Below are 26,802 nucleotides of genomic sequence, written 5' to 3'. Positions count from 1 at the left end.
AAATCCGCAGTTTTTCGGCTGTAACTTTGCAGGTGTTGCTCGCAGCGTATCGGGACTGCGATTAATCGATTCCTCTCGCAAAATCACGTCGGAATAGTACCCTAAAGAATTAATTGCAGCACTTTTCAAAGTCGTCGAAATTTTCGCCAAAAATGCAAAGGGGTTAGCCTTGGATTTTTTTTGGCCGAAAAATCTTTTGTCTGGGAATCGATCCGTATGACGCTTTTTAGACTAATTCGACGCCCAGGAACTCAGAAAACACATGAAAAATAGCCTAGGACCAGCAGCAGAGAAATAACGATGAAAATCTGCAGTTTTTCGGCTGTAACTTTGCAGGTGTTGCTCGCAGCGTATCGGGACTGCGATTAATCGATTCCTCTCGCAAAATCACGTCGGAATAGTACCCTAAAGAATTAATTGCAGCACTTTTCAAAGTCGTCGAAATTTTCGCCAAAAATGCAAAGGGGTTAGCCTTGGATTTTTTTTGGCCGAAGAATCTTTTGTCTGGGAATCGATCCGTATGACGCTTTTTAGACTAATTCGACGCCTAGGAACTCAGAAAACACATGAAAAATAGCCTAGGACCAGCAGCAGAGAAATGACGATGAAAATCTGCAGTTTTTCGGCTGTAACTTTGCAGGTGTTGCTCGCAGCGTATCGGGACTGCGATTAATCGATTCCTCTCGCAAAATCACGTCGGAAAAGTACCCTAAAGAATTAATTGCAGCACTTTTCAAAGTCGTCGAAATTTTCGCCAAAAATGCAAAGGGGTTAGCCTTGGATTTTTTTTGGCCGAAAAATCTTTTGTCTGGGAATCGATCCGTATGACGCTTTTTAGACTAATTCGACGCCCAGGAACTCAGAAAACACATGAAAAATAGCCTAGGACCAGCAGCAGAGAAATGACGATGAAAATCTGCAGTTTTTCGGCTGTAACTTTGCAGGTGTTGCTCGCAGCGTATCGGGACTGCGATTAATCGATTCCTCTCGCAAAATCACGTCGGAATAGTACCCTAAAGAATTAATTGCAGCACTTTTCAAAGTCGTCGAAATTTTCGCCAAAAATGCAAAGGGGTTAGCCTTGGATTTTTTTTGGCCGAAAAATCTTTTGTCTGGGAATCGATCCGTATGACGCTTTTTAGACTACTTCGACGCCCAGGAACTCAGAAAACACATGAAAAATAGCCTAGGACCAGCAGCAGAGAAATGACGATGAAAATCTGCAGTTTTTCGGCTGTAACTTTGCAGGTGTTGCTCGCAGCGTATCGGGACTGCGATTAATCGATTCCTCTCGCAAAATCACGTCGGAATAGTACCCTAAAGAATTAATTGCAGCACTTTTCAAAGTCGTCGAAATTTTCGCCAAGAATGCAAAGGGGTTAGCCTTGGATTTTTTTTGGCCGAAAAATCTTTTGTCTGGGAATCGATCCGTATGACGCTTTTTAGACTACTCCGACGCCCAGGAACTCAGAAAACACATGAAAAATAGCCTAGGACCAGCAGCAGAGAAATGACGATGAAAATCTGCAGTTTTTCGGCTGTAACTTTGCAGGTGTTGCTCGCAGCGTATCGGGACTGCGATTAATCGATTCCTCTCGCAAAATCACGTCGGAATAGTACCCTAAAGAATCAATTGCAGCACTTTTCAAAGTCGTCGAAATTTTCGCCAAAAATGCAAAGGGGTTAGCCTTGGATTTTTTTTGGCCGAAAAATCTTTTGTCTGGGAATCGATCCGTATGACGCTTTTTAGACTGATTCGACGCCCAGGAACTCAGAAAACACATGAAAAATAGCCTAGGTCCAGCAGCAGAGAAATGACGATGAAAATCTGCAGTTTTTCGGCTGTAACTTTGCAGGTGTTGCTCGCAGCGTATCGGGACTGCGATTAATCGATTCCTCTCGCAAAATCACGTCGGAATAGTACCCTAAAGAATCAATTGCAGCACTTTTCAAAGTCGTCGAAATTTTCGCCACAAATGCAAAGGGGTTAGCCTTGGATTTTTTTTGGCCGAAAAATCTTTTGTCTGGGAATCGATCCGTATGACGCTTTTTAGACTGATTCGACGCCCAGGAACTCAGAAAACACATGAAAAATAGCCTAGGACCAGCAGCAGAGAAATGACGATGAAAATCTTCAGTTTTCCGGCTGTAACTCTGCAGGTGTTGCTCGCAGCGCATCGGGACTGCGATTAATCGATTCCTCTCGCAAAATCACGTCGGAATAGTACCCTAAAGAATCAATTGCAGCACTTTTCAAAGTCGTCGAAATTTTCGCCAAAAATGCAAAGGGGTTAGCCTTGGATTTTTTTTGGCCGAAAAATCTTTTGTCTGGGAATCGATCCGTATGACGCTTTTTAGACTAATTCGACGCACAGGAACTCAGAAAACACATGAAAAATAGCCTAGGTCCAGCAGCAGAGAAATGACGATGAAAATCTGCAGTTTTTCGGCTGTAACTTTGCAGGTGTTGCTCGCAGCGTATCGGGACTGCGATTAATCGATTCCTCTCGCAAAATCACGTCGGAATAGTACCCTAAAGAATCAATTGCAGCACTTTTCAAAGTCGTCGAAATTTTCGCCAAAAATGCAAAGGGGTTAGCCTTGGATTTTTTTTGGCCGAAAAATCTTTTGTCTGGGAATCGATCCGTATGACGCTTTTTAGACTAATTCGACGCACAGGAACTCAGAAAACACATGAAAAATAGCCTAGGACCAGCAGCAGAGAAATGACGATGAAAATCTGCAGTTTTTCGGCTGTAATTTTGCAGGTGTTGCTCGCAGCGTATCGGGACTGCGATTAATCGATTCCTCTCGCAAAATCACGTCGGAATAGTACCCTAAAGAATTAATTGCAGCACTTTTCAAAGTCGTCGAAATTTTCGCCAAAAATGCAAAGGGGTTAGCCTTGGATTTTTTTTGGCCGAAAAATCTTTTGTCTGGGAATCGATCCGTATGACGCTTTTTAGACTACTTCGACGCCCAGGAACTCAGAAAACACATGAAAAATAGCCTAGGACCAGCAGCAGAGAAATGACGATGAAAATCTGCAGTTTTTCGGCTGTAACTTTGCAGGTGTTGCTCGCAGCGTATCGGGACTGCGATTAATCGATTCCTCCCGCAAAATCACGTCGGAATAGTACCCTAAAGAATCAATTGCAGCACTTTTCAAAGTCGTCGAAATTTTCGCCAAAAATGCAAAGGGGTTAGCCTTGGATTTTTTTTGGCCGAAAAATCTTTTGTCTGGGAATCGATCTGTATGACGCTTTTTAGACTGATTCGACGCCCAGGAACTCAGAAAACACATGAAAAATAGCCTAGGTCCAGCAGCAGAGAAATGACGATGAAAATCTGCAGTTTTTCGGCTGTAACTTTGCAGGTGTTGCTCGCAGCGTATCGGGACTGCGATTAATCGATTCCTCTCGCAAAATCACGTCGGAATAGTACCCTAAAGAATCAATTGCAGCACTTTTCAAAGTCGTCGAAATTTTCGCCAAAAATGCAAAGGGGTTAGCCTTGGATTTTTTTTGGCCGAAAAATCTTTTGTCTGGGAATCGATCCGTATGACGCTTTTTAGACTAATTCGACGCACAGGAACTCAGAAAACACATGAAAAATAGCCTAGGTCCAGCAGCAGAGAAATGACGATGAAAATCTGCAGTTTTTCGGCTGTAACTTTGCAGGTGTTGCTCGCAGCGTATCGGGACTGCGATTAATCGATTCCTCTCGCAAAATCACGTCGGAATAGTACCCTAAAGAATCAATTGCAGCACTTTTCAAAGTCGTCGAAATTTTCGCCAAAAATGCAAAGGGGTTAGCCTTGGATTTTTTTTGGCCGAAAAATCTTTTGTCTGGGAATCGATCCGTATGACGCTTTTTAGACTAATTCGACGCACAGGAACTCAGAAAACACATGAAAAATAGCCTAGGACCAGCAGCAGAGAAATGACGATGAAAATCTGCAGTTTTTCGGCTGTAATTTTGCAGGTGTTGCTCGCAGCGTATCGGGACTGCGATTAATCGATTCCTCTCGCAAAATCACGTCGGAATAGTACCCTAAAGAATTAATTGCAGCACTTTTCAAAGTCGTCGAAATTTTCGCCAAAAATGCAAAGGGGTTAGCCTTGGATTTTTTTTGGCCGAAAAATCTTTTGTCTGGGAATCGATCCGTATGACGCTTTTTAGACTGATTCGACGCCCAGGAACTCAGAAAACACATGAGAAATAGCGTAGGACCAGCAGCAGAGAAATGACGATGAAAATCTTCAGTTTTCCGGCTGTAACTCTGCAGGTGTTGCTCGCAGCGCATTGGGCCTCTGCCAAAACCACGGTCTTCTATACAGGTCTGTCGACTCGGTCGCTCTTACGGCGCAGGGGTCGTCCCGATTAACGGGTTCTTTTACAATAGTTAGTTCTATCACCGCATAAGTCGTTGCGATCGATAAGGTCGCGTCGTCCACAGTCAGGCAATTCCAAAACAAAACTTATTTCAACATCCGACTCTAGCGGTAAATGTAAGAACTACGTCAAAGAGGCCCGTAAAGCGGGACACTCTCACCACTAGAGTTACAAGACCTGTATAGATGACCGCGGCCAAAACGAAAACAGATTCCGGCTCCAAATGTCTCACATAACCTAAAATATGTTTTGATTGAACATAGTTTGAACTTTAAGGTTTGAAATGAGCTTCCTCACTAGAAACATATATTGACATCTGATTCTGATGCAAAAATGGGATTAACATCAGACGCTAGGGTTGTTTGGCCTTTCCTCAACGGCATAGCTACAATTTATAAACCCGCTAGTTACGGTTTGCACAGAACGAGAAACACGATACTGACGCACTTATGCAGAGGTTAGGATTTTGATAATTTTTCCAGGTCTAGTATTAAGTCGCACAACTTGCTCTCTGGTACAATCTACTCACCTTAGAATCCCTGTTGAACATCCGTTCTTAATATCACTGCTAATGTACCTTGTACTTCCTTTTAGATTTGAACGCGTTAGAAGGCCGTCCACAGCGGGAGTATGTCAGGATCGAAGGAGAAACTAATCAACCGATGACTGTTCAGGTCGTTCCAAATTTGGCCGATCATTTATTATTAACTGGGTCTCATTATCAGCAAAAAGATTTTAAGCTATCTTGGGCCAATTACCTTGGTCATAATACATCTGGTGTTGTGGTTATTGGAATAAATGAAGGCGCTAGAACAGTGGTACGCATGCGGGAATCAAACCCAACAAGATTCTACAAAGTCAAAGGGGTATTCGGACAAGCAACGGACAATTACTTCATTTCGGGTAAAATTATGGAGAAGGCTACCTACAAGTCTATCAAACGAGCCACTGTGGATGCCGTCTGTGCGTCGATGCAAGCATCGCATCAACGGAAGATGTTTGAGTAATTGTCATTTCGAAATTGTTATAATTTGCAATGTTTCTTGTTTCATGAAACTTGCTCATTCAATGTTCCTGATGGAAGTATCAATACTCTTCTTTATTAATACATATATCTTGAATGAAAAACTAGCTTTATAATTATGAATCCAGCAGTAAACAGAGCAGCAGACAAAAAATCTTTCATAACTTATTATTTTGACTATCAAGTCTAGACTAGGTACATATGTTACAGGAATTGTCTCAAGAGCTTGTAACTTCAATTGAAAGGCCATGGCTTTTCTGACTCTGCATTTGAAAATTATTCATTACTTATTATTTCAATGATTTCACATGATGCCAAGTAAATGTATTATAAAACATTAAGTACATGACACTCATAGGCGGTTGAAGTTTGTAATTTTCATCTTAATTTCAATGTATTCTATTTTTTCAACTGCTATTTCACAATTTTTGAAAAATGAGAAACAAAGTAAACCGCAAAATCACAGCTTGAATATAGCTGATTATATTTACTTTGCAACCAGAACCTTTACGAAGTAATCCAAACTTAGTATTGTATCATTTATTTTCCACTGTTTTGTTACACTAATTTTACAAACGTTAACCTTGTCCTGTACTAGAATTTTTTCAGTCTCTAGCTTCTTGTATGATAGCATTTTGAATACATTTTATAAATTTGGAGACGTTCATGCAACTTGTGCAATATGAGGAACTTTGCAGTATCAATATGGCAATACGTAAAACACGGCTCAATACTCCTTGTCCAAATATTGAATTCGAGTTTCATGTAATACCCTACTGTAAACATCTTATTATGTAGCATCCGTTTCTCTTTCTATGCTAGATGTATTATTTTTTCACTTCTTGTACAACTTTTTCACCACACTTGTTGGCTTTTCAGCCTTTAAACTGAAATGGAATTTATTAGATTTTACCAACTAGCCGGATATGTCTTAACATAATCTTTAATTTTTTTTTTTATAGACTATGTGGTGTAGATATGCAGTCTCAGGCTGCTTATGAGTTGGCAGTTCAAGGCCCGATCAGACCAGCAAATAGAAAAATTCCTATGATTTACGCCATAAAATGTGTTGCCTTTGACCTGCCAAAATTTACTCTAGGTAAGAATACTAGTAACAATAATGAAATATATATTTATTATACCCAACTCACTATTCCCTGTCACAAAATAATATTTGTTGTATTACTTTTTCAGAAATAGCATGCATCAATGAGTACGAGATGTACCTCAAGACTTTGGTTCACGAATTAGGAATTCAATTACATAGTGCTGCTACTTGTACACAAATACAATGTTTCAGATACGGTTTGTTTACAACTGAACTTGCACTGCTCAAGAAACATTGGGATATCCAAAGTGTACTTGACAATATGGAAAAGAGTCAGGCTATTCTTGATAACAACAAATATTTAGTGAAACAAGATAGTCCTACATTGTTAGAACAACAGATATAGATTGCTGTACAAAAGCTGGATTATTCTCAAGTCAGAATTCATTCGTGACTATTCTTCCGAATCCTTTCACTTTGGGAGATAAGTCATTTTACTAAAGAGCTTTGATATCATTTAAAAAAATATCCACTTATTAAATCCTCTGGCGCAATTGATCTGTCTATGTAATTATGTGTAAATATTTTAATCCATTAAATCGAAAGTTCTTATATCCTCAAATTATAAGTATTCTTTTTATTCCATATTTCATCATCTGTTCACAAAAAAACCTCTAGTAAGTATTATAATCAAGAAAGAATTTTAGTGCACAATATATAGCAGCATGATGTAAATTTATTTACAGTAGTTCAACTATAGGCACAAAAATTACATATTTCAGATAACAATAAGATGGATTGTAGACTACAACATCTTTTAAATAAAATATCCGGGAATTATATAAATATCTTAAATTAGCGTCTCAAAAAATCATTACATTCTACCTGTCTTTTAAAATTTACATATATATACAATAGTACCATATGTAACCAGTGAGTGAAACATAATTGGTCAATTCAGTTATCACTTGCAATCATTCACCATGGTCGACTCTACAATGTAAAAGAACTCTTCATCTGTTACTTGAATTGAAGGCTTTTCCAATCATAGTGCCTCTTTTATCACATTGAAAATTACATTCATCAAATTTTTCTCCTACTGATCATATTAGCATCCTCCACGTTACATGGACTTCTTTTTAATCCGATGCGAGAAATTACTACTTTTGTACTGTTCCGGTACGCTTCCTTCCTCGCTGCTACTTCTGCAATCGTCGAAAGATCGTTTTCTTTTTCTATCATTTTCGTAAAAACGTTGCCTACGTCTAGAATCATAATCTCGGATTCTCCTGTTCGTTTTACTTTCGTAATTACTTTCTACGTTTCTTTTTTTACTCTCACGCTCAAAGTTACTCTGCCTCTGAACATTTATATCGTTATAAACGAAATTTTTCGCGCAGGTATTCCGCTTTCTCTCTGCATCATCCTGTCTTTCATACCTTCCTCTATTTCGATTATCACCTTTCATAGCTGGCGCTTCGTTTCTCCACTCCGTTTTATCGGGCTCGTACATTCTATCATTCGTACCTACTGATTGATTCATATGCTTGTAACTGCTCTGTCCATCGTCGTCTTTTCCACGACGTAACGGAGTTGAACTTTTCCCACGCCCTTCGATTGTATCCTCAACATTGGCATCTGTGAAATTATCCCTGGCTCTATAACCCGATCCACTGGCTTGACAATTTCCTCGATTATCTACACTTGAACACCTATCATATTCCTTATACCTATGGTTCGATTCTATTGAAAGGCTATGAATCTTTTCCTTATTTCTAGCATCATTACTTTTTTCATATTCAGTATTTCTTCTGTAATCGTTACTCTTGCTAAAAGATCGTTCCTTGGTTCGACGATCTTGATCATTGTTACAGACATCAGATTTATCAAAATATTTCAGTGACTCCTTATGCCTACGATCAGAACTATCATACCGATCTCTTGATCGTTTATCTGAATTTTCACGCTCCCTACTTCGACTTCGTCTGTTTTGTTTTAAACTTGAATCTGAATCATCCGATCTGTCATTGCATCGAATTGCCTTTGCCCAGAGCATCTGTCGGTTGGGCCACTGCTGTTTTTTCATACTCTTTGCGATAACCCGTTTTTGATGATCCAATTGAGGGAATAGGTCTACCGAAAAATATGAAGCAATAAATTAATACGATATCAAACTAACGTAACTATTGGTCACTGAAGCAGAGTTTCAGAAATTCCCATGTTCGAATTAAAATTACCTTGGGATTTTTCAAGTGCTTCTTTAGCGGAGTTCATCTCTGCTTCTTGAATGCTGTGGCCAGAAGCTTTGGCCAATCGTTTACCTTGAAAATACACGGCCACTGTGTAAATTCGTGTGTTAGTCGGACCTTTGCATTCGATTACTCTGAAAGTAAGAATAAATGATGAAATTAGTCAGATTTCTTTCTGTGATACAATGACAAAGATTTGATTTGCGATGCCTACTTGTATACAGGTATATCTGGCTCTCCACCATCCATAGTCCTCAGAGTTAGGCAACATTGTTGCAGTTTACTTTTTGGATCGTTCCAATCCTGATTCATTATGAAATCTTGAAGACGAGGGAAAAAGCACACGTCGCAAAAGACGTGGCAAAACTCCAAACCTTTGTCAACGTACAATGCGCCCAGAAAAGCCTCCAGCAAATCAGCTCTATCTTTCGTCTTCAGCTCCGCTTTAGGGTTTCCATAAAGGGCGTATTGAGTCATACCCAAATCATCGCAAACTACTGCTTGGGTTTTGTTGTTGACCAAAGAACTTCGTAAAAGCTGTAATTGTAAATTATTAGCGCATAGTTGCATTAACCTTTAGACTTACAATTAGTTTTTGTTCACTTAAAATCGAGCTTTGAAACTTCAGTAGAAAATTTTCAAATTTCGTTGACTTAATACGAAATAAAAGCACCAAACAATCAGTATTTCAGGCTTCATTAAAATGCAAGGACTGTATAATAGGCATACAACCTGCAGAACAATCACACTGATCTGTAACGCATTATTTTAAATTGAAGTAACTCTTTTGATGAAATTACTTACTGAAAGATGTCCTTCATGATGTTCGGGGAAAAATTTGTACAAATATTCAGAAACTATGAGCTGCAGAACAGTATCACCTAGGAATTCCAAACGTTGATTAGATCCTAGCGTTAAATTAGTATACCCAATGCTCCGATCTGTGAATGCTCGTGCGAGTAATCGAATATGTTGAAAATCAATGCCAATTGATTCCTCAAACTTGGTTAATTTCTAAAGAAGCAAGACAAACAATAATGTCGATAAATTTTTTGTAGATAAACACTGATAAATTGATGATAAACTACCGTTTACACCTTGCAATAATTGAATTGAAATCTTACGACTACAGAAAATGTTATTTCAGCAATTCACATACTTGCAGTAACTCGAAGCTCGGTATCCATTGTCTATCTCCGGTCGGTTCCTGCTCCTGCAGAGGATGGCGGGGATAATTGATCCAAACTTTAGAGAGATCACATTCTCCCATGAACATTGTCTCAGCAAATACTTTGTCAGCTACTTCTATTCCTCCGTCAAGAAACAGAGACCCCATCAGAGCTTCAAAGCAATTGGCCATAGCGTGTCGAAGCTCCAAGTCATGGCACAAATCGCTGCCGTGAGCATAGAGCATATACTGCTCCAAATTCAACTTTTTAGCTAAGACAGCCAAGTGTTGATTTTGAACAATGGCTGCTCTGTATGTTGCTAATCCTCCTTCTTCCAAGTCAGGAAACATGTGGAACAGATGTATGGACGTTAAAAACTCAACAACTGCGTCACCAAGAAATTCTAATCTCTCGTTGTGCGCGATAGAAGATTCGGTTTCTCTTCTAGCCCCAAACCTTGACATTATGTTTATCAAAGTGTTTATTCCTCGCTTTCGCGTATTCATGTAATGAATTCTTCTGTCACCGTACTCTGGTTGCCTTATGCCACAATTCGTTAATGAATTCCTCGCGTGATCCGGATTTGTACCAAAATTCTCTCTATAACTTGGATGCGTTAAGGCCAATTGAAGCAAATATCTATTTTTAAATTTGTAGCCAATTGTTTTTTCCAGGATATCCAAAGATTTGTGAAATCTCAGATGACACACTAGTACAGGAATCAGCATTGCGTGTTGTACTATGTCGCACATAATTCCTGTACGATGAAATCCTTCAGAACTAACGTCTACTGTTACGTCCCTCTTCATTTTACTCTGCGTTCTAAGTTCTTGCAGCTTATTTTCCTTGGCCTCCAATTTTCTCTTGTCTTCAAATGATGGCTTTGGCATGTTCGCCAGCAAATGTCGAAATTTCACGTAATCCCTCCAGGCTTTTTGGTAGCTGAAATTATACGGAATACACTCATTTTTAGTACAAAATAGATAAGAAAAAAAAAACAAATTTTTCTATTTTTACCCATCAATGCAAGTAATTGACTGGATATTTACTGAAAAATCAATACTCACTCCGCGTTACCAGCATAGCTCAGCTGTGGTGGCCTGATTCCGAAATGAACAATTTCAGGATACGAAATAACACCTGGAGGTTGATCATCTTGACTTCTATCTAATTGATCAACCCTGACGCTGCAAGGTTTTTTACCGGGATAAGTCACCACCATACCTTTCACTTCGTCAGCGAAATTCTGCCACTTATATTGAGGCATATCGACAAGCCTGCTCAAATCTTCGGCGTCAATTAATGGCTTACTGCTTTTGATCAAATAATTCAGAACTTCATTCATGGACAATATTTCCTGCCCGTTGTCTGGCAAATCTCTAACAAATCTGGGCATGAAGTGAAATTGATCACAACCGGCTGTATCTTGAGCAGCACGCAGATCAAAGTCTACCAATTCCAATATCTGCTGGAACAGGTAATCCTCTGAAAAATATAAAATCATTAAGGTAGTGAGAAAAAAATTACACCCATATATTCCATTCGAATTACGTGACGTTGACAACTCTTTGAGATCATTACATAATGGCCATACTTACGAAATAAATCCAGTTCTCTGATGGTGAAATTTTCTGGCAATTTCTCATTGATGTAAAGAATTGTGTATTCGATATTGAAGCGAATAACTTTACAGGTTGGTAATTTGACAAGAGGGAAATGAGAGAGCATTGAAAATCCTTCAAATATAAATTCGTGTTCGTCGTGTTTGATGATAGTTGGAGTCTTGGTTAAAAAATTTGTCGGTGGACTGATAGTTATACGGTAATGGTATAATTTATCTGCATTGTTCGAATCCAATGCACACTTTTTAATTACACCCTCGCCAGCATAAATACCATGCCGAATACCAGATCTTCTCGATTTGGCACTGCATCTACAGAGAGGGCCGTCATTCATCTGAAAAAGTAATTTGAATATCACTTGTAAAACTTATTATAATCATACCTAGATAAACAAACGAACTGAATATTTCAATAAAAATTAAAACATGTGTTTCTGAAATCATCAATAGTTATGACTTTATCTTTGAATATTAGTAGACATTATTTGCTGTTGGCCATCTTGTATAAACTGTAGTTTAAAATTATAGTTTACACGGCATTGACAAATGTAATCTTTATTGGCCATAGTTTTCAGCTAATCGCAGTCTCTTATATGGGGTTATCGAAGATAAGTAAATACACTACCTCTCCAGGGTCGTTGAACCACATTTCTGGATGCAGACGTTGTGGATGCTGTTTTTTTGCCATTAATTCTTCCATAGTTCGGTCATCTTCATCCATTGAAGTGTCGCTGTCTGATGACGAACTACTGCACGCTTCAGTTTTGTGCCTACACAACCTGGCTCTGTTTTTTCTTGGTGGTGGCTCGTATGGTGGCTATAGAAGACAAAATCATTCACTGTATCTGAACGTCCAATCAGAGTATTGTATCTAATAAACAATACGTATTTGTTTTCATGGAATAGAAGAAAATGAGGTAAAATGGAGGCGTATATTTTTACTGCCAATGAAACTGAAAAGCGTATTTGTCTACTACAAACCTGCAATGCTCTAGCTGTGCTGGACCTATCAACTAATAACTTCTTGAAAATATCACATAATTCCATCAATTTTGGAGTGCCTATCATAATTTTTGGATTCGATTCATTGCGTGCATAGTAGAGATCGGCTGGTGCTGTACGGGTCCACACCTTTCTCTCGTGTTCTATTATTCCTTCTGGTCCCATCGCAGACAACTCATCCAATTTTTTTTCCATATCTTTGCTTGTTGCACAATAATTTTGCCTATTAATGAAAAAAATTTATTGTATCAAAAAGTTGCACTTAATCTTAAGTAGTCATGTGAATCTAGACCATAATTTTAAAAAAATATCTGCTTCTAGACTTTCGTACCTCTTGAAGGAGGTCACACAACACTAAGCTAACAAAATCTGAAGCCAAATACCTGTATTTTTCTAAAAGCTGATCTCTTTCGCTCAACGATCTTTGATTCATAGGAAGATTGCTGATCTCATTCGACTTGGTGGAAACATGCGAATCTCTAGATCTTGACCTTTTCCTACTCCGACTTTCGAAACTAGTTTTTCCCAATTCCATTCTAGTTCGAGAGCTGCATCTGGAACTAGGTTCCCTCTTTTTATACATCGACCGCCTGTTGCTCTCCTCATTGTAGTAATTTCCTCTGGTATTTGATTTTTCTCTTCCTCGTCTCTCGTATTTTTCTTTGTTATCTTCGTGTCGTGATCTCTCGTAGCCTCTATTGCCAGCAGTGATGGAATGACTATCAGAACTTCGAGACCTCCTCCTTTCCGTTCCATGTCGCAGACTCGGCACGTCCGATGCTGTACGTTGCGCAACACCAGGCCCTATCCACAAACTTCTCGACGATGGTTTCTGCCCAGTATATGGGGACAAATTCTTGGCATTTTCATCCGACTGTGACTGCGATGATCCTTGTTTATTACAGCCAGCATTATGGTTGCCTTGGTACGGCTTCCACCCGGATGCTGCGTCCATCTGATTCCACTCGGTATCAGCATTGTTTAGATTTTTCAAATTCCATGCGTAATTATCATACCCCCCTAACGTTGATGGGCGGAAGTTTGGCGGCTGGCAATTCGTAGTGTTGTACATTGAATTTGAAGGGTTTGGAATTGGGCAAGCTTGATGGTGTACGAATGTGCTGTTCGACGTGTAGCTTGAATAAGTTCGAGGCCTACCGCCAGGTAATTGTTGTTGTTGAACGACATTGACTAGCTTATTTTCACCAATAGATGGCGGTGGCATATTGTACGACGGAGGAGGCTGGCTTAAATTTGGTGGAGGAAAATTGGGAGGAGGAACTTGATAGTAACCGACATTCTGAACTGCGGGCTGCCCGGTTCCCCAATAAAAAGGCTGGCCGGAGTTGTTCGGTGGCATTGCCATGACGCGTGTATTTATGTCCACAACTCCCCACTGCAAGACATGAGCAATTTATCACATCAATCAATCATCACCTCATTTCCCTGACGTATTTAATCACTTTTCCTATCGTATGTCTTTAATTTTGATTATTTAAGGTTACGACTCGCGTACATTTTTATAACCTAACAACTCTTTCGAACGAGATTGTACTTGAACGCTATGAAATGTACATAAATGAAGAAATTGGAGGAACGCCGGACGCGGAGTACTTGGACCTTAGAGTATATAAACATGGAGAAAACGCCGATACCGAAAAGTGTTCGCGCTGAAGTGAGAGAGAGAGAGAGAGAACATACCTAGATGCCTTTTTCTTTCTACTATATTTCTATCTGTCTGCAGCTCCGTTAGACCAAAGTAATCCTCATTCCTGTGAATAATCTTTTACCTCTTTTGCGCCACGGAGTTCGTGAGTAGCTCTGCCTCTGTCCTAGGGATTTTTTAGCGCTGCCAGCCAATTGTGACGCCCGTGTGGCACTCAACGCAAATTCCCCAATTTTGTTACTCGAAATAATCGCGAAAGTTTGGCTAGACTTCACATCCAGAGTAGTTGTAGGCCGCCGATACCGATTTAATCTCTAAAGTGAAATGGACAAAGTTGACAAATTTGCGTAATTGGGTAAAACCGGGAAAAGAAAAGTTTCTTATAAATTATTGGAATAAAGTTTTTCTTACCTTTTATGGAATAACTTCTTCTTGGAACTGTGGTTTGATGTGATGGAGGTAATTCTTTTGAATAAACACTGAGTTGAAATTGGAATTTGTTTCAGTTGAATATATTCTGATTACAGAGAGAAAATAGGAATGAACCATTCATCTAATACAATGGTATAAATTCGGTAATGGATTGGGCAGATATTCTTCGTTGGAATGCAAAAGTAGAGGATTTTATCGTGAGGATCTACTGAGAACAACTAGCTAATGGAGATACAAACCAACTGAGCGAATGAACGCTGGGTGCTAGTATTAATTCAGATCGTTAGCAGTAGGGGTGTGAATCCTCCTCCTCAAGCATTGCCCCACACAATGTATTCCCTCCCCTGATTCTAAGTACTACAGCTTAGTCGGCATGCTATGCTATGGAACTTGCTGGTGCCAGGTACAAAGTTGGACTTTGGACCGTTCCCCCAACTCTTGCCCCATACCACCATGCTCTTCTCCTTATTCTAGGTTTGAATTAGTGTATATGTATATGGGTCTGAGCTTCATGTGTATGTGTGTCGGTGGAACGCGCTAGTGTATATACAATATGCCTATGTGTACTTTAGGCGCGCAATTCTTTGGTAATAGTACTGAAGGAGCTCGGAATCTTACGCAACTTACATGGGGTGGTCTTCGGTCGCATACCGCGCGTATGCTCGGGATCGCCGTCCCCCAGTGTTGAATTCGTGTGAGCTTTACCTACACCATTATGTTGGTCTGATTTCGTACAGCATCGGTACTCTCGAAGCTACGGGGCGTTATATTATAAGCGTAGTTTTGCTTCCAGAAAATTCTAGTGTACTACAGAATATCGTAATGGATTAAATAGAAAATAATGGATTAATTTACTTGCTTAATGGTTAACTGCGATATAAGAGTATTTACTCTCAGTTATTATTTTAGGAGTATAATATTCTATGTATTTTTATTGAAGTACAACGATAATTAATTCTGGAATATTATTACAGTTCTATTTAATATCAAATTTCAAGTCCTAAGGTCGCGTTGCTGTGGTTACATTTGATTGTTTATTTTTAATGGGATTAGGCTTGTATGTACAAATAGTATTTAGATCTCAGGTAGTTATAAATTTCAGGATATGGTTGCATACAAGTTTCGTGTGATTTTCTTTTGTAGTAGTATTCTTTAGTCGAGATAGATCGGCACCTATGCTTTCAAGGATTGGCTTCAGTTTCAGGTTGCTATAAGTTATACGGTGTTGCCAGGTATACAATTTAGGTTGCCTTCTTGGAAATCTTATAAAGCTTTGTAAGAGTTGATACTTTGAACATTGCTATGTTTCGTCTCCAGAAATAATGTGGATGCTTTGGTTTAGAGGGTTTAGTCATTTCATAAGAATGTATTTATCATTACTTTTCTAGATTGCCATTTGATTGCTTCGCCCTACAGAATCATCCTGTGAATTAGTTTACCTTCGGTGGTTCCGTTATTGTGTTACTGAGGTGCCGTTCTGACGGTTCTACAACAGAGGTTTACGTTGCCTCCATACGTTTGGGGCGTTGCCTACAATACGGCATTCCAGAAAGGATTCTATAATTCATGCTAAGTAATTCGTATTTACGTTTTTCGAGGTTTCACAGTCCCCGGCCTTTATAGTACATTGCAGTAATGCTATTGATTTTATATTACATTAATTATATGTATATCTTTTGCATTACAGTCTTATCTAACGCCTGGGCTATGAGGTGTGGCGTAGGTTGCCTATAATGTGGCTCTAAACTCCGTGTTTGCAACTAACGAGAAGAAGCCAAAGCATGGATACCGCAAATCGGGTTCTCCTTTCGCGTGGTGAAAGTTGAAGACCTCCGAATTAGAGTCGTTTTTGATTTTTGTTCCAATAAGCTTTGGTTGCTGAGATATCGCGATTTGAAAATTTGGGAGTTTCGGACAGAGCCAAGGCGGTTTCCGCTCGCGCGTAGAGTACGTTGAGCGTTGATACTCGAGACAAGAGTGGCCTTATTTTATACGGTAAGACGACAGACTGGCACTCTTGAGAGTTCACGGTCCGCGTCCTCACGCTTTTTGTTAAATATCAGCACCAACTTTCTACGAATAACAATTTCATCCTCAACAGTGTTTTCTTGAAGTTAAAAATAAATCATTGTTATCAATTTGAAATAGATTTTTCCCTCTGATATTAATTCTTTTTCCGACCTTCCATTCTCTGCGTGGAGAATTGGAGACTGAAAATTTTTTGTCCCGACTTTCACTACTACAAACTCAGGAATGGCGTCACGTAAAATTTTGAAGAAAATCAGGCAAGGCGTTCGCTCATATAACCCAACAGGATCTTATGGAATTAAAGAAACACAAAATCGAAGGTCTGGCGGTGGTCCACTTTCTATGCCATCGCCGATAAAATAATATTAGTGTTATGCGAGTATGAAATTAAAATTAACAATTTTTATTCAAAATATTGCTTTATTGTTGGCCGATGGCTGATCTCCGCCATCCTGGGACAGGGCCTTGTTGATCTTGGTGTAAATACGGGCCTGACTATGATCTCCATCAATATCCAGAACAGTTCAACGCTTGACACGTGTAATGTCCACTATCTTGCTCAAGAAAGTATCATATGTGGAGTTCAGATTTGTCTTGTAAATATCGTACCCATGGATTTTCGGCAGTGACTTGTTATTCTATATATTGGGAAAATAAAACCATAAACCGTGGGCCGAGGAAAATGCGCACCTTATGCGCGTGAGTCAAGTCGTTCGAATTTTATTGGCTGACAGTTACCGCCTGATTGAGTAGTCGACGCAATACCAATCGCGACTGTCAGAAAATATCCCTAGGACCCCACCGTTAACTGTCCTCGACCGTTAGCTGTGGACTCCTAGGGACATTTTCTAACAGTCGCGATTGGTATTGCGTCGACTACTCAATCAGGCGGTAACTGTCAGCCAATAAAATTCGAACGACTTCACGCACGCGCATAAGGTGCGCATTTTCCGCATAGATACACTATATTTCCCAATTGCTTGCCTGTTAAATTATGGTAAAGTATCATAGATATTTTATACAACAGGTATGGCGCTTCAATTGAGACAGTCGAATGTAAGTACCGAGTTGTAAGTTTTTCTGGAGGATTCCTATTTCTTATCACGAGGCAATAACCTGGCTTCATCATCGGTTTTCAGGAGTTCAACCGCGCCTTCCACGAACTGAGCTGTTCCTGCCTTGAGCAGCTTTTTTCTGGAAAGCTATGAAACGCGCAAAAGATTAATATTTCTCCACGCAATATCGGTGTGACTAATTCTGTTGCTACTCACTCTCTTACGATTCACCTGGAGTCCCACGTAAGCAATAATTATGATAAGACATATGACAAGCGCGCTGATCAAACTAAGATAAGTTATGTGACTTCTTCCTGAAACTACCACCATCATTATATGTCGAAATAATCGTCGAAGATTAAATATACCATATTCGTAATATGTATTGCATAAGTTTACCTTCATTAACTACAATATTCACGGATCTTTCATCGCTGCCAAAACGATTCACAACTCGACACGTATATCGTCCACTATCTTCCTCGAGAAAGTATCGTATGCGGAGCTCAGATTTGTCTTGCGAAATTTCGTACCCATTGTGTTTCGGCAGTGGCCTGTTATCCTACATTTTGACAGAAGACAAGCACACATTTCTCATGGTAGTTTACTAAGCAATCGTAATACTTCGATAGAGTCTGGTGGTACACATATTCATGAAATAATATTTACAAGACTTTGACGTGGAATAGCAATGAATCGATAAGTTTAAAATACACTCTGCATTACGTTACCTTTAACCAGGTGGTTTCTGGTTTTGGTATTCCGTCAGCGAAGCATTTGAGAATTGCAACGTCTTTTCGTTTTCTGTCCGCGTCAATAATTAACTGAGAAGTGTTTACATTCCATTCGTAAATTATTGGTTCACGCCCAGCTAAAACAGTCAAAAAACAGAAATAATTTATTTCACTCAGTTGGAGTATAAATAATTGTTTTCAATCCGTGATCAAAGTAGCTTTACATACCCGCCACTGACAAGTTATATGCCTGGGGTTTTAAGCCCTTACTCTTGTCGAGAACGTCGCAAACGTAAATCCCTTCGTCTGATCGATTCACTCCGCGTATTTCAAGGATGGATTGATGCGTAAATTTCTTTTTATTGCTCAAAATCCTTATTCTTCCGGTTTCAAGTTCTACAAAAATATGTTAATGCGCTTTACATATTCATTTTGATATTCGTACTGTTACTGACTTCATTCGAAAAGTCATACTTACCCAAAGCACTGATGTTCCATTCGAGAATCTTACCGTCACTAAAATTGTGATAAACTGAAATACCACACGTGATATTGATGTCGTCACCTTCCACGACAGATTCGAGAGGTATTATACCGAACGACGCATTAACCTCTGAAACAACCAAAAATTGATGAAACTTCCTGACCAAATCAATTTACCGCGGAAAAAGTGCTCCTCAGTGGGAATTCAAACTAGTATCCTGAACTGTATTTTTGATTCCGGAAGTGAGGCCAGGTTTGCTGAAGGCCTAATCCATGAACATTCATCGAGCAATATGCGGTTTTGTTCAAGTGACAGATTTCACTAGTATGCAATATGAAGCATTCGAAGTCTTGAAAATTAGTTAGTAGAGTAATTCTCATATTTTGTAATCGGTCGAAGTTATTCTCTTTAATCAATTAAAAGAGTAAAGAAGAATCTGACGAAATCATTTTTTGCCTTTCATTATCCTAAATTTTTTTCTATCAATTGATCTACCTTCGATACAGTTTCCACCAATTCATTGTAATGAAATCTGATCAACTACACAGCATTCTAACCCCTACTGAAAAACGAGGAAATTGGTGAATGTTTGTACCTCAGATGATCGGATAAAACAAAAATTATCAGTCTCTGCAATATATATGGTAGAGGAACATACCAGAGACGTAGATTAATTTGGTATCTTCGACACAGCTAATATCGTTGCAGCTTTTGCATCTCAAAATTCCTGTGTCGTTTATCTTTATGTTCAAACGTGATACCGAGGTCACCAAATCGACGCTTCGAGAATCTCCAGATTCCTAGGTAGAAAATACAGATTTAAGAATTATGTACGTCAAACGCAGTGGAGTAAGTATTCGTAGGATTATTTGCGAGCATATATAAATCTCATGGAAACCTAAAATTAACAAGGAAGATTTGTAAGTACTTACCGGAAGAAATACAGACCTACTTCCATTCAATGATGGATAGTAAGGCCATTCCATGTAACTCCATGTCACGTTTGCTAACGGATGACTGACTGTTGTGCACAAAAAATTCGTCGACTGGCCTGGCGCAACGTATGACATGGAAGGGGTGATACGGGGATGTGGTGGAACTGAGAAGTGTAAGAAATCATTAGTGCAGCATTGACATGAACAAACATGATGAGCTGTATGAGTGAAAATGTACGATAGAAAATATCTTACCATCAATTCTCAAGTGAAGATTAATTTTATCGTCGTTATTTTTGTTCCTCACGAGAATGACGTAATCGCCATTATCCTTCACGTCCGAATTGTGGATCTCAAAAAGGTGGTTTAGATTTGCGCGTTTTACCTGGTATTTAGTGCTATTCTTCAATTCGATTTCCATGTCTTCATCATCTTTTTTCCTGTACCTACATAAAAGCAGCGCAACATTTTAGATTTTAGTATAACAGCAAATAAACTATGAAGTAATCCTTTACTAACTATGTGAATACTTCATCTTGCACTATGGGAAACAGCGTTCACACGAAAATGACCCGGATCCACTCCACGTCCAGTGACACACACACTCGAGACGGTCAGTTCTTTATATTCTATCAAAGTTCGTGAATATATTGTCCTCGATCTCAGAGAACTTCTCTAATTTGCTTTTGGATTCCAGTGCCAGGATTTTGGAAGTTATACAGGGTGAAAGTTTTAAATCCAATAAACCGCACTCCGGAACATGGTAATTAATTACGCTTTTCTTAGAATCAAATATGTTTTTCAATTGGTATAAATATTCGAATGGATATTTCACCTTGATCTACACGATTCAAAACTTAAAAACAACACCAGCCTGTTTCTTGTTCCATTTTCAATAGAAACTAAACCTTTTACGATATAGAAGCAATGAAATGCATGCGAAAAAGACACGGTACCCGAAAATTTGTATTGCAAAAAATCCGACTCAGGATATTCCTTTTTAGCATCGTAATTTTTTATTCGATGAGGTCTTTTTGCTGAAATTATAAGAGAAGTTGCGTACAAGAGATTATTTTTACCGGAATGATCCGCGGCACACTATCAGGCCATGCTTTTGTGCCATGGTCAAAAAACAAAACAACTGCCAAAGCTCTTATTTTTGCAAAAGAATATAATTCTTGCAGTTTTGTAAGAAACGAGTGATTACTGAGTTCCATGAAATTAACCATTTTCAATTACTATTTAAGAATATCAAATCTTCCGCTATGCATATATCAACAACGTTGCATTAGACAGAACTAAAAGAATGAGATTTCATTACTTTTGACAAACACTGCATTATTTCTTTATTATCAGTGGATATTAAACGAGGAACATAATGTGCGTATTTTTTTCAAAATTTGTGGTCCTGCAAGTCATGGTGAAAAGTCCATTTGAATATTTATACCGATAACAAAGGATTTCCTCACAATGAAGTGAAATAGATGTACATGTATTATAGCAGAAGAACCAAATTCATTATCTTTAAAATGTACCCCATCCGGGTCCTGTGCGATGAATAAGTCCAAAGATATGAGTATTAATAATTTTTGTGAAATCTGGAAATATCGATGTGAATGTTTCTCCCACAGGTGTGCGGTTTGACGTGGAATGACTATCCGCATCATCTTATTTTTATTCTCACAGCGTAATTTGACAAGAACTGATATATTTCTGATAAATTATCTCGATTACTAGACAACTAAGTATGGAACTGTTAAATTGTATAGAATCAACGCTCACCAGTGCAGCTCATAGTATTCGGGATATGTGTCAATTCTAATATTCCATATGGAAGTCTCTCCCACATTTCCCACAATTGAACGAGAACCATTACTGTCGTAGATACTTATATTGATAAAAGAGTAATCCGGATCTGCAAGTGAATAATTTGGCATGCATTAATGCATCATTCTGTAGAAATTGTGAATGCGCTCTTCTGTGCAGACCGATTGAAGCAATTCACTATAACAATCTGACGATACGATATCGGTCTCACTTTGTATTATGTACAGCCAGCGTTAACGATTCCGATGCTTACCCCAAAATTTGATGTGATGCGTGTCTTCTGTATCCACATCGCCGCAATGTTCCGGTAAGAAACAAGTATAGTCTCCGCCATCACTTTCCCTCACACTCTCAATTGTCAGATTGGAAGTGCAAGTGACTTCATCTCCCTTCCTATCGATTGTAAGCTGAGTGGAGTTTCGCCCCTGATTCAGGAATGTCATTGTTATCACATTTTTCTGATCACCCACCACACTGAATGAATCTATGCGACGATTATGTCATGGCATATGTACGTGCACGTACAGCAAGACTTGGAATGAAAGGAAGTACGAGGTAATTTTGGTGAAAAGCGATCGAAAGGTGCATTTCCACTAAGTTACATTTCTTTTTACACATGTGATGTTATCGGCGTATAATATTATGTAGCTACTCTGACTCGTATTTTTCCTCAGTTATACTGTACATTGAATTTTAATACTAAATAAATTTGCCGTCGAAATTTTACAAACATGCATGGGGTTTATTACTGTAACGGCGCTGTTGAGTACTTCACTTACCTGGACTGATTCGGGGAGTTTCCAGTCAAGTGGGTCTTTTCCGAGAAAATGCGGTAGTGTAACGGTGACTGTGCAAATTATATTTTGATCTCTCCCCCAGACCATGTGGTGTAACGCGGTTTTATTAATCTGTGGTTTGGGTTTAGCGACTTCTGCGTGGAACAAAAAATCATTACTGCAACGAGCAATCATTTATTATAATAAACTCACTCATATTTTTTTAATACTAACATCCAAATTATGTGAATACAATTCGATCATATACGAGCATTAGCAGTAAAGTGTTCGGAATGCTTTATTGGGAATACCTCTAATATATTCCAATACAACCTCTTTACGTAATGAGGACGGAGACAATAAAAACGTTGACTCACCTTCTATTTTGGTTATGCCATACTCAACTGGTTTTACACCGTCTAACGTGTTGTTCTCATTGTCGATTGCGTAACAGCCAACTATCTGATCATTCAGGGATCCTGCATCTTCCGCCACAATGAACCCGATTTCCGGATCGAACTGTCCCGGCACATCCTTTGAATTTGATGCAAACGTTTAAGAATTGTCACTCAAGTATGATTCGTTTGTAATTTCAAACTTTTAGAAGATTAATATTGCCTCTTTTACGTCAAACTGACCTTTAGTTATCTAGATTTACAATCAGAAAAGTGATATTGCAAGCCCCATTATTAGACTATTCTCCATAGTCGAGTTAACTATTTTCTGGCGTAAATGATGTCAATTTTGCATGCACAGAAGGAGAGTCTACACTATCGACGTACTTTTAGAATACAATAATTTTCATGAGATATTTCTCTCGGTGCAACAGTGCAAATTACACCATTGATTTTGGATGCATATTCACTTACTCCGTTCGGCGTACGAAGCGCTACTTTCCAATGAGGCGACGTTGTTCGACATGGAATGACTGCATGGCCTTTTACCTTTATGTCTCTGTATGGGATCGTGTCGGCAAACGGTACCGTAGCTGGAAAAGCGAGAATTTTGCATTTTTTTTCACCCGAGTACCAGTTGTTGTTATTGTTCTTCAGTGTTGTAACCGTATTTATTACGTGCAATTTGAAGTTCTGGCTGCATATGATGCAGAGATGCGTTAATCTGGGTAAAGACTGATTAAGTAAAGACATTAAAACAATCGATTCGATTGGCGTGCCCCTCTGGCACTTTGGCCGCAAAAGAATTTGTAAATGAGCGGAATAAGCCAGAGTAGGAAATATCGTTAGAAAAGTTTCAAGCGCCGAAGAATTACAACCCAAATGGCCTAGGAGGCTGGGTTCTAAGATTTTTATTGAAAAACTAATTCATTAACCATTCATCCTATAGTGGAAATAATTTTTATTATGAATTCAAATGAATAATGAAAATTTCTTCTTAATTAAATTGAAACTAAATTATTACAATACAGACAATAAAAACTAGACGGACGTTTCTAGAATAATACTGACGAATCTCCGAAGAAGATAGCCCTTCTGGCTATAAGGACAGAAGTCGTCACGAGGATCGTTTGACGAATTTCTGATGGCTTAAAATAAGTATGAACAAGAGTGGAGCGTTTAGTGCCCCACAGTGCGAGCCAAGTGTTGATGAGAGTTATTTTCCATTAACGATTAAAATTTAATTGCTGAGGGATATATTTTGCATAAAAAATTAGGAGTTGATCGCTAATAAAAATACTGATTCATTAAAAAAAAATGTGCATTATTTACAACCCTGCCAGGAAGCGATCCGGCTTCGGAGCTTCAGGGGTTGTAAATCCTGAATTCGCTGATAGCCCGGCCGAATCCCCGGGCCAAGTGCGTGGAAACAGCGTTAGGAATACCCTGAGACGAAGCCCTTCTGGGTGCCTCGGAAGGTGCCTCTTCCACCACAGATGGGGAGCATGGAAAGGCCCTTGAACCACTTATATATATGATAGTACCCTTCCAGAGATGCAGTTCTTCAATCATTGCTCTAGCTCTCGAGTTTCCTCACATGTTAAATGAATCTTCGTTGATCAGTTTTCACCTTCAATTATTCCATTGTTCTCTTATTTCCACACCCTATCAAATCCTCAACAAAACACACTTCCGCTAACCTCGAATGTCTGTGTAAAAGTATGCCAAGTATTCAGAACTTCTGTTCGATACTTGTGCAGAGTCGATTTTAACCACGAACCCAGTAATTGTAGAGATGAAAATTTCGAATCAGCGAGTACAGAAATTTGTAAAGATGGCTACTCGGAGATGGCATTCACGAATGGTACATCGACACTCTCTGCTTTGAGGATTTCGAAGTGATCGAAAGGAGGTGTTTACTTTCTGCAAATAATTGCATGAAAAACGACTGATCACCCATTGTTAGTCACTTAGGAACATGCATTTTGGATTCTCAAAGGAATCAAAATGATAACTATATGCTTTCTATAAATTATCGTGTGAAAAAAAAGGATCGCACAATTGATGTAGACAAGCAATCTTAGAACAAGCATGACTCGTCGTTGAATTTTATGCTGCAATATGTGTTCTGGCAGATCACAACTGGTCGTACTGGTTTCCAAGCAAGACATGTAAAAATTGGAACTGTTAATCTTTCCCTACAGCTCCACTTAGTTCATCAACCAAACGGGCAAAAGTCCTAATATTTAAGCACAGAAAATATAGCTCACAGTTTACGTAGATATGAATCCAAGCGATATCTTCATCAGCGTGTTGAAGAGTTTGGTCAGTGTTGCGGATTTTGATACCCTCCTCCGCACAAGCATACCATCCTGTGTCTCTTCGAGTAGCATTATGACAAACGAAGGAGGCATTATTTTCACCTAATTTCAGATCATGAATGCACGGGTCTGGCTGCTGTAGGGTGTAAAGGTATTAGTGGTAGAGAGATACTTGTCGTTTTTATACCTGAGTATAGGCATGGTGGCAACATTTGATACTTGCGAGTGGAACATCCATGATTGAAAAGTGGAGTTTGCTGTCACCCTCACAGGATATTCTCAGTTCATTTCCTTCTTGGATGATGCCATTCTCCGCGTTGGATTTTATCCTTGGTTTTCGTGCTGCAACGCCTACGTCAATACATGTACAGACGAACTGATTAGACTTATGGCAAGCAAGAATCTAGCAATAAGTACAAATTGCTGATCTCGTGATTTGCAAACTATATCTCCAAAACGAAAGAAGTGTTACCACCTCAAAAAAAATCGAATGGTTTTCTCTTCGTTCTGCAAGATTCAACCACATGGCGTAACTTTGATGACGAAATCGACATGCAGTTTGTAATATAATTATATAACTTGTACCCTTTGTGATTATCATACTGATAGGATCGAGTGTACGTCTTTTCCAAAGAAGCAGTTCAATCATTCTGTCAAAAATCGAACCGAAGAAATTTCAACTATGGTAAATTAGTAAGGTTTTTAAGATTTTCAATTTAGAATAAAGTTTGCCCAGGGCTTAGCGAAGTCTTTACGCTCCAAATAATATAATCACCAGATAACTCGCACTGGCATTATGGTACATGACATAACTCCCGGAAGTTTAGGAAGGAAGTCAGTGGTGGTTTCCTGGCCGCAGTCAACGGAGGAATTTAAAATGGTTTATAAAGTCAAAGTAACATTGAGTCGTTCTACGTCCCATAGTTATGGGTGAATATGAAAAGTTTAATCGTAAGATACAGACATCAAAAGCCGGAAATAATTACCATGGTAATTCTGGAATAAGACAAGTAATCGAATTTTCAAAATGCGTTTTTATCGATTGTAGGTACTGATATAAGGTGTTCAAATGCTGTTTGGGCTCACGAAAAATTATTAACACCAATTATACACCCGTTTTACGTTCATTCTTTTCTTCTTGTATTAAATTTATAATCCATAATGTTGTAAAAATAATACACAGATTTATTGAAACTACGGCACTAATACTTAATAAATTTACAATAATGTCACAGTAAAATGAAAAAATTTGTTTTCGAAAAATACCTGACAAAAGTACAGTAAATTTATATTAACAAATACGTTATCAGCATATGTAGTGTGGTTTGCAAATTTACCTCCATGCAGTCCTGACACGATTAAAACAACGAAGAATGTAAAAATGACGCGATCCATGTTGTTCCACTGACTTTGTTTTACTCGATCACGAAATCTAAACGCATTTCTTTTCTGGCAAATCAGTCTAGTAACAGTGCAATTTCGATTCAACTCTCGAAAAATCACAACGGGCCCTCATGCCACAAGTTCCTGCGATCGTAATGTTTTCGACGTCAAATGCTCGCTTTATACGAAGAAGCCGATAACACTTATCTTACAAACCCCCTCCAAAAGCTTTATTCCATTTCCATCTGCACATTATTC

General features: G+C 38.8%; 3 protein-coding genes across 3 annotated transcripts; 1 reads left to right on the top strand and 2 right to left on the bottom strand.

Annotated features, from left to right (window-relative positions):
* The first annotated feature begins 4,641 nt into the window (after window positions 1–4,641).
* Window positions 4,642–7,098, top strand: LOC124408004 (mitochondrial mRNA pseudouridine synthase Trub2). The gene is made up of 4 exons (XM_046884645.1): window positions 4,642–4,852; window positions 4,990–5,398; window positions 6,382–6,518; window positions 6,614–7,098. Exons 1-4 carry the CDS (start codon window positions 4,729–4,731, stop codon window positions 6,871–6,873), a joined length of 930 nt encoding a protein of 309 aa, XP_046740601.1. The 5' UTR covers window positions 4,642–4,728; the 3' UTR covers window positions 6,874–7,098.
* An 87-nt stretch (window positions 7,099–7,185) lies between these two features.
* On the bottom strand, window positions 7,186–14,050 carry LOC124408003 (ribonuclease 3). Its single transcript, XM_046884644.1, has 10 exons — window positions 12,892–14,050; window positions 12,488–12,731; window positions 12,132–12,323; window positions 11,484–11,841; window positions 10,953–11,370; window positions 9,876–10,827; window positions 9,521–9,730; window positions 8,931–9,253; window positions 8,705–8,850; window positions 7,186–8,600 (listed from the first exon to the last, which is right to left on the bottom strand). Exons 1-10 carry the CDS (start codon window positions 13,872–13,874, stop codon window positions 7,591–7,593), a joined length of 4,836 nt encoding a protein of 1,611 aa, XP_046740600.1. The 5' UTR covers window positions 13,875–14,050; the 3' UTR covers window positions 7,186–7,590.
* Window positions 14,051–17,725: 3,675 nt separating this feature from the next.
* LOC124407942 (vascular endothelial growth factor receptor 1-like) lies at window positions 17,726–26,556 on the bottom strand. The gene is made up of 19 exons (XM_046884554.1): window positions 26,499–26,556; window positions 25,385–25,512; window positions 25,111–25,297; window positions 23,315–23,433; window positions 22,823–22,979; window positions 22,714–22,758; window positions 22,449–22,600; window positions 22,195–22,275; window positions 21,923–22,094; window positions 21,625–21,757; window positions 20,098–20,288; window positions 19,840–20,006; window positions 19,566–19,707; window positions 18,902–19,036; window positions 18,652–18,819; window positions 18,421–18,560; window positions 18,089–18,251; window positions 17,906–18,009; window positions 17,726–17,836 (listed from the first exon to the last, which is right to left on the bottom strand). The coding sequence occupies exons 1-19, from the start codon at window positions 26,554–26,556 to the stop codon at window positions 17,726–17,728; spliced, it is 2,553 nt and encodes an 850-aa protein (XP_046740510.1).
* Between the last annotated feature and the right edge of the window lie 246 nt (window positions 26,557–26,802).

The sequence above is a fragment of the Diprion similis genome, chromosome 7, assembly GCF_021155765.1.
Source record: "Diprion similis isolate iyDipSimi1 chromosome 7, iyDipSimi1.1, whole genome shotgun sequence".
In the NCBI taxonomy this organism is placed as follows: Eukaryota; Metazoa; Arthropoda; class Insecta; order Hymenoptera; family Diprionidae; genus Diprion; species Diprion similis.
Note: the sequence above shows the minus strand (reverse complement) of the source record. Positions and strands in the feature narration are given on the sequence as shown.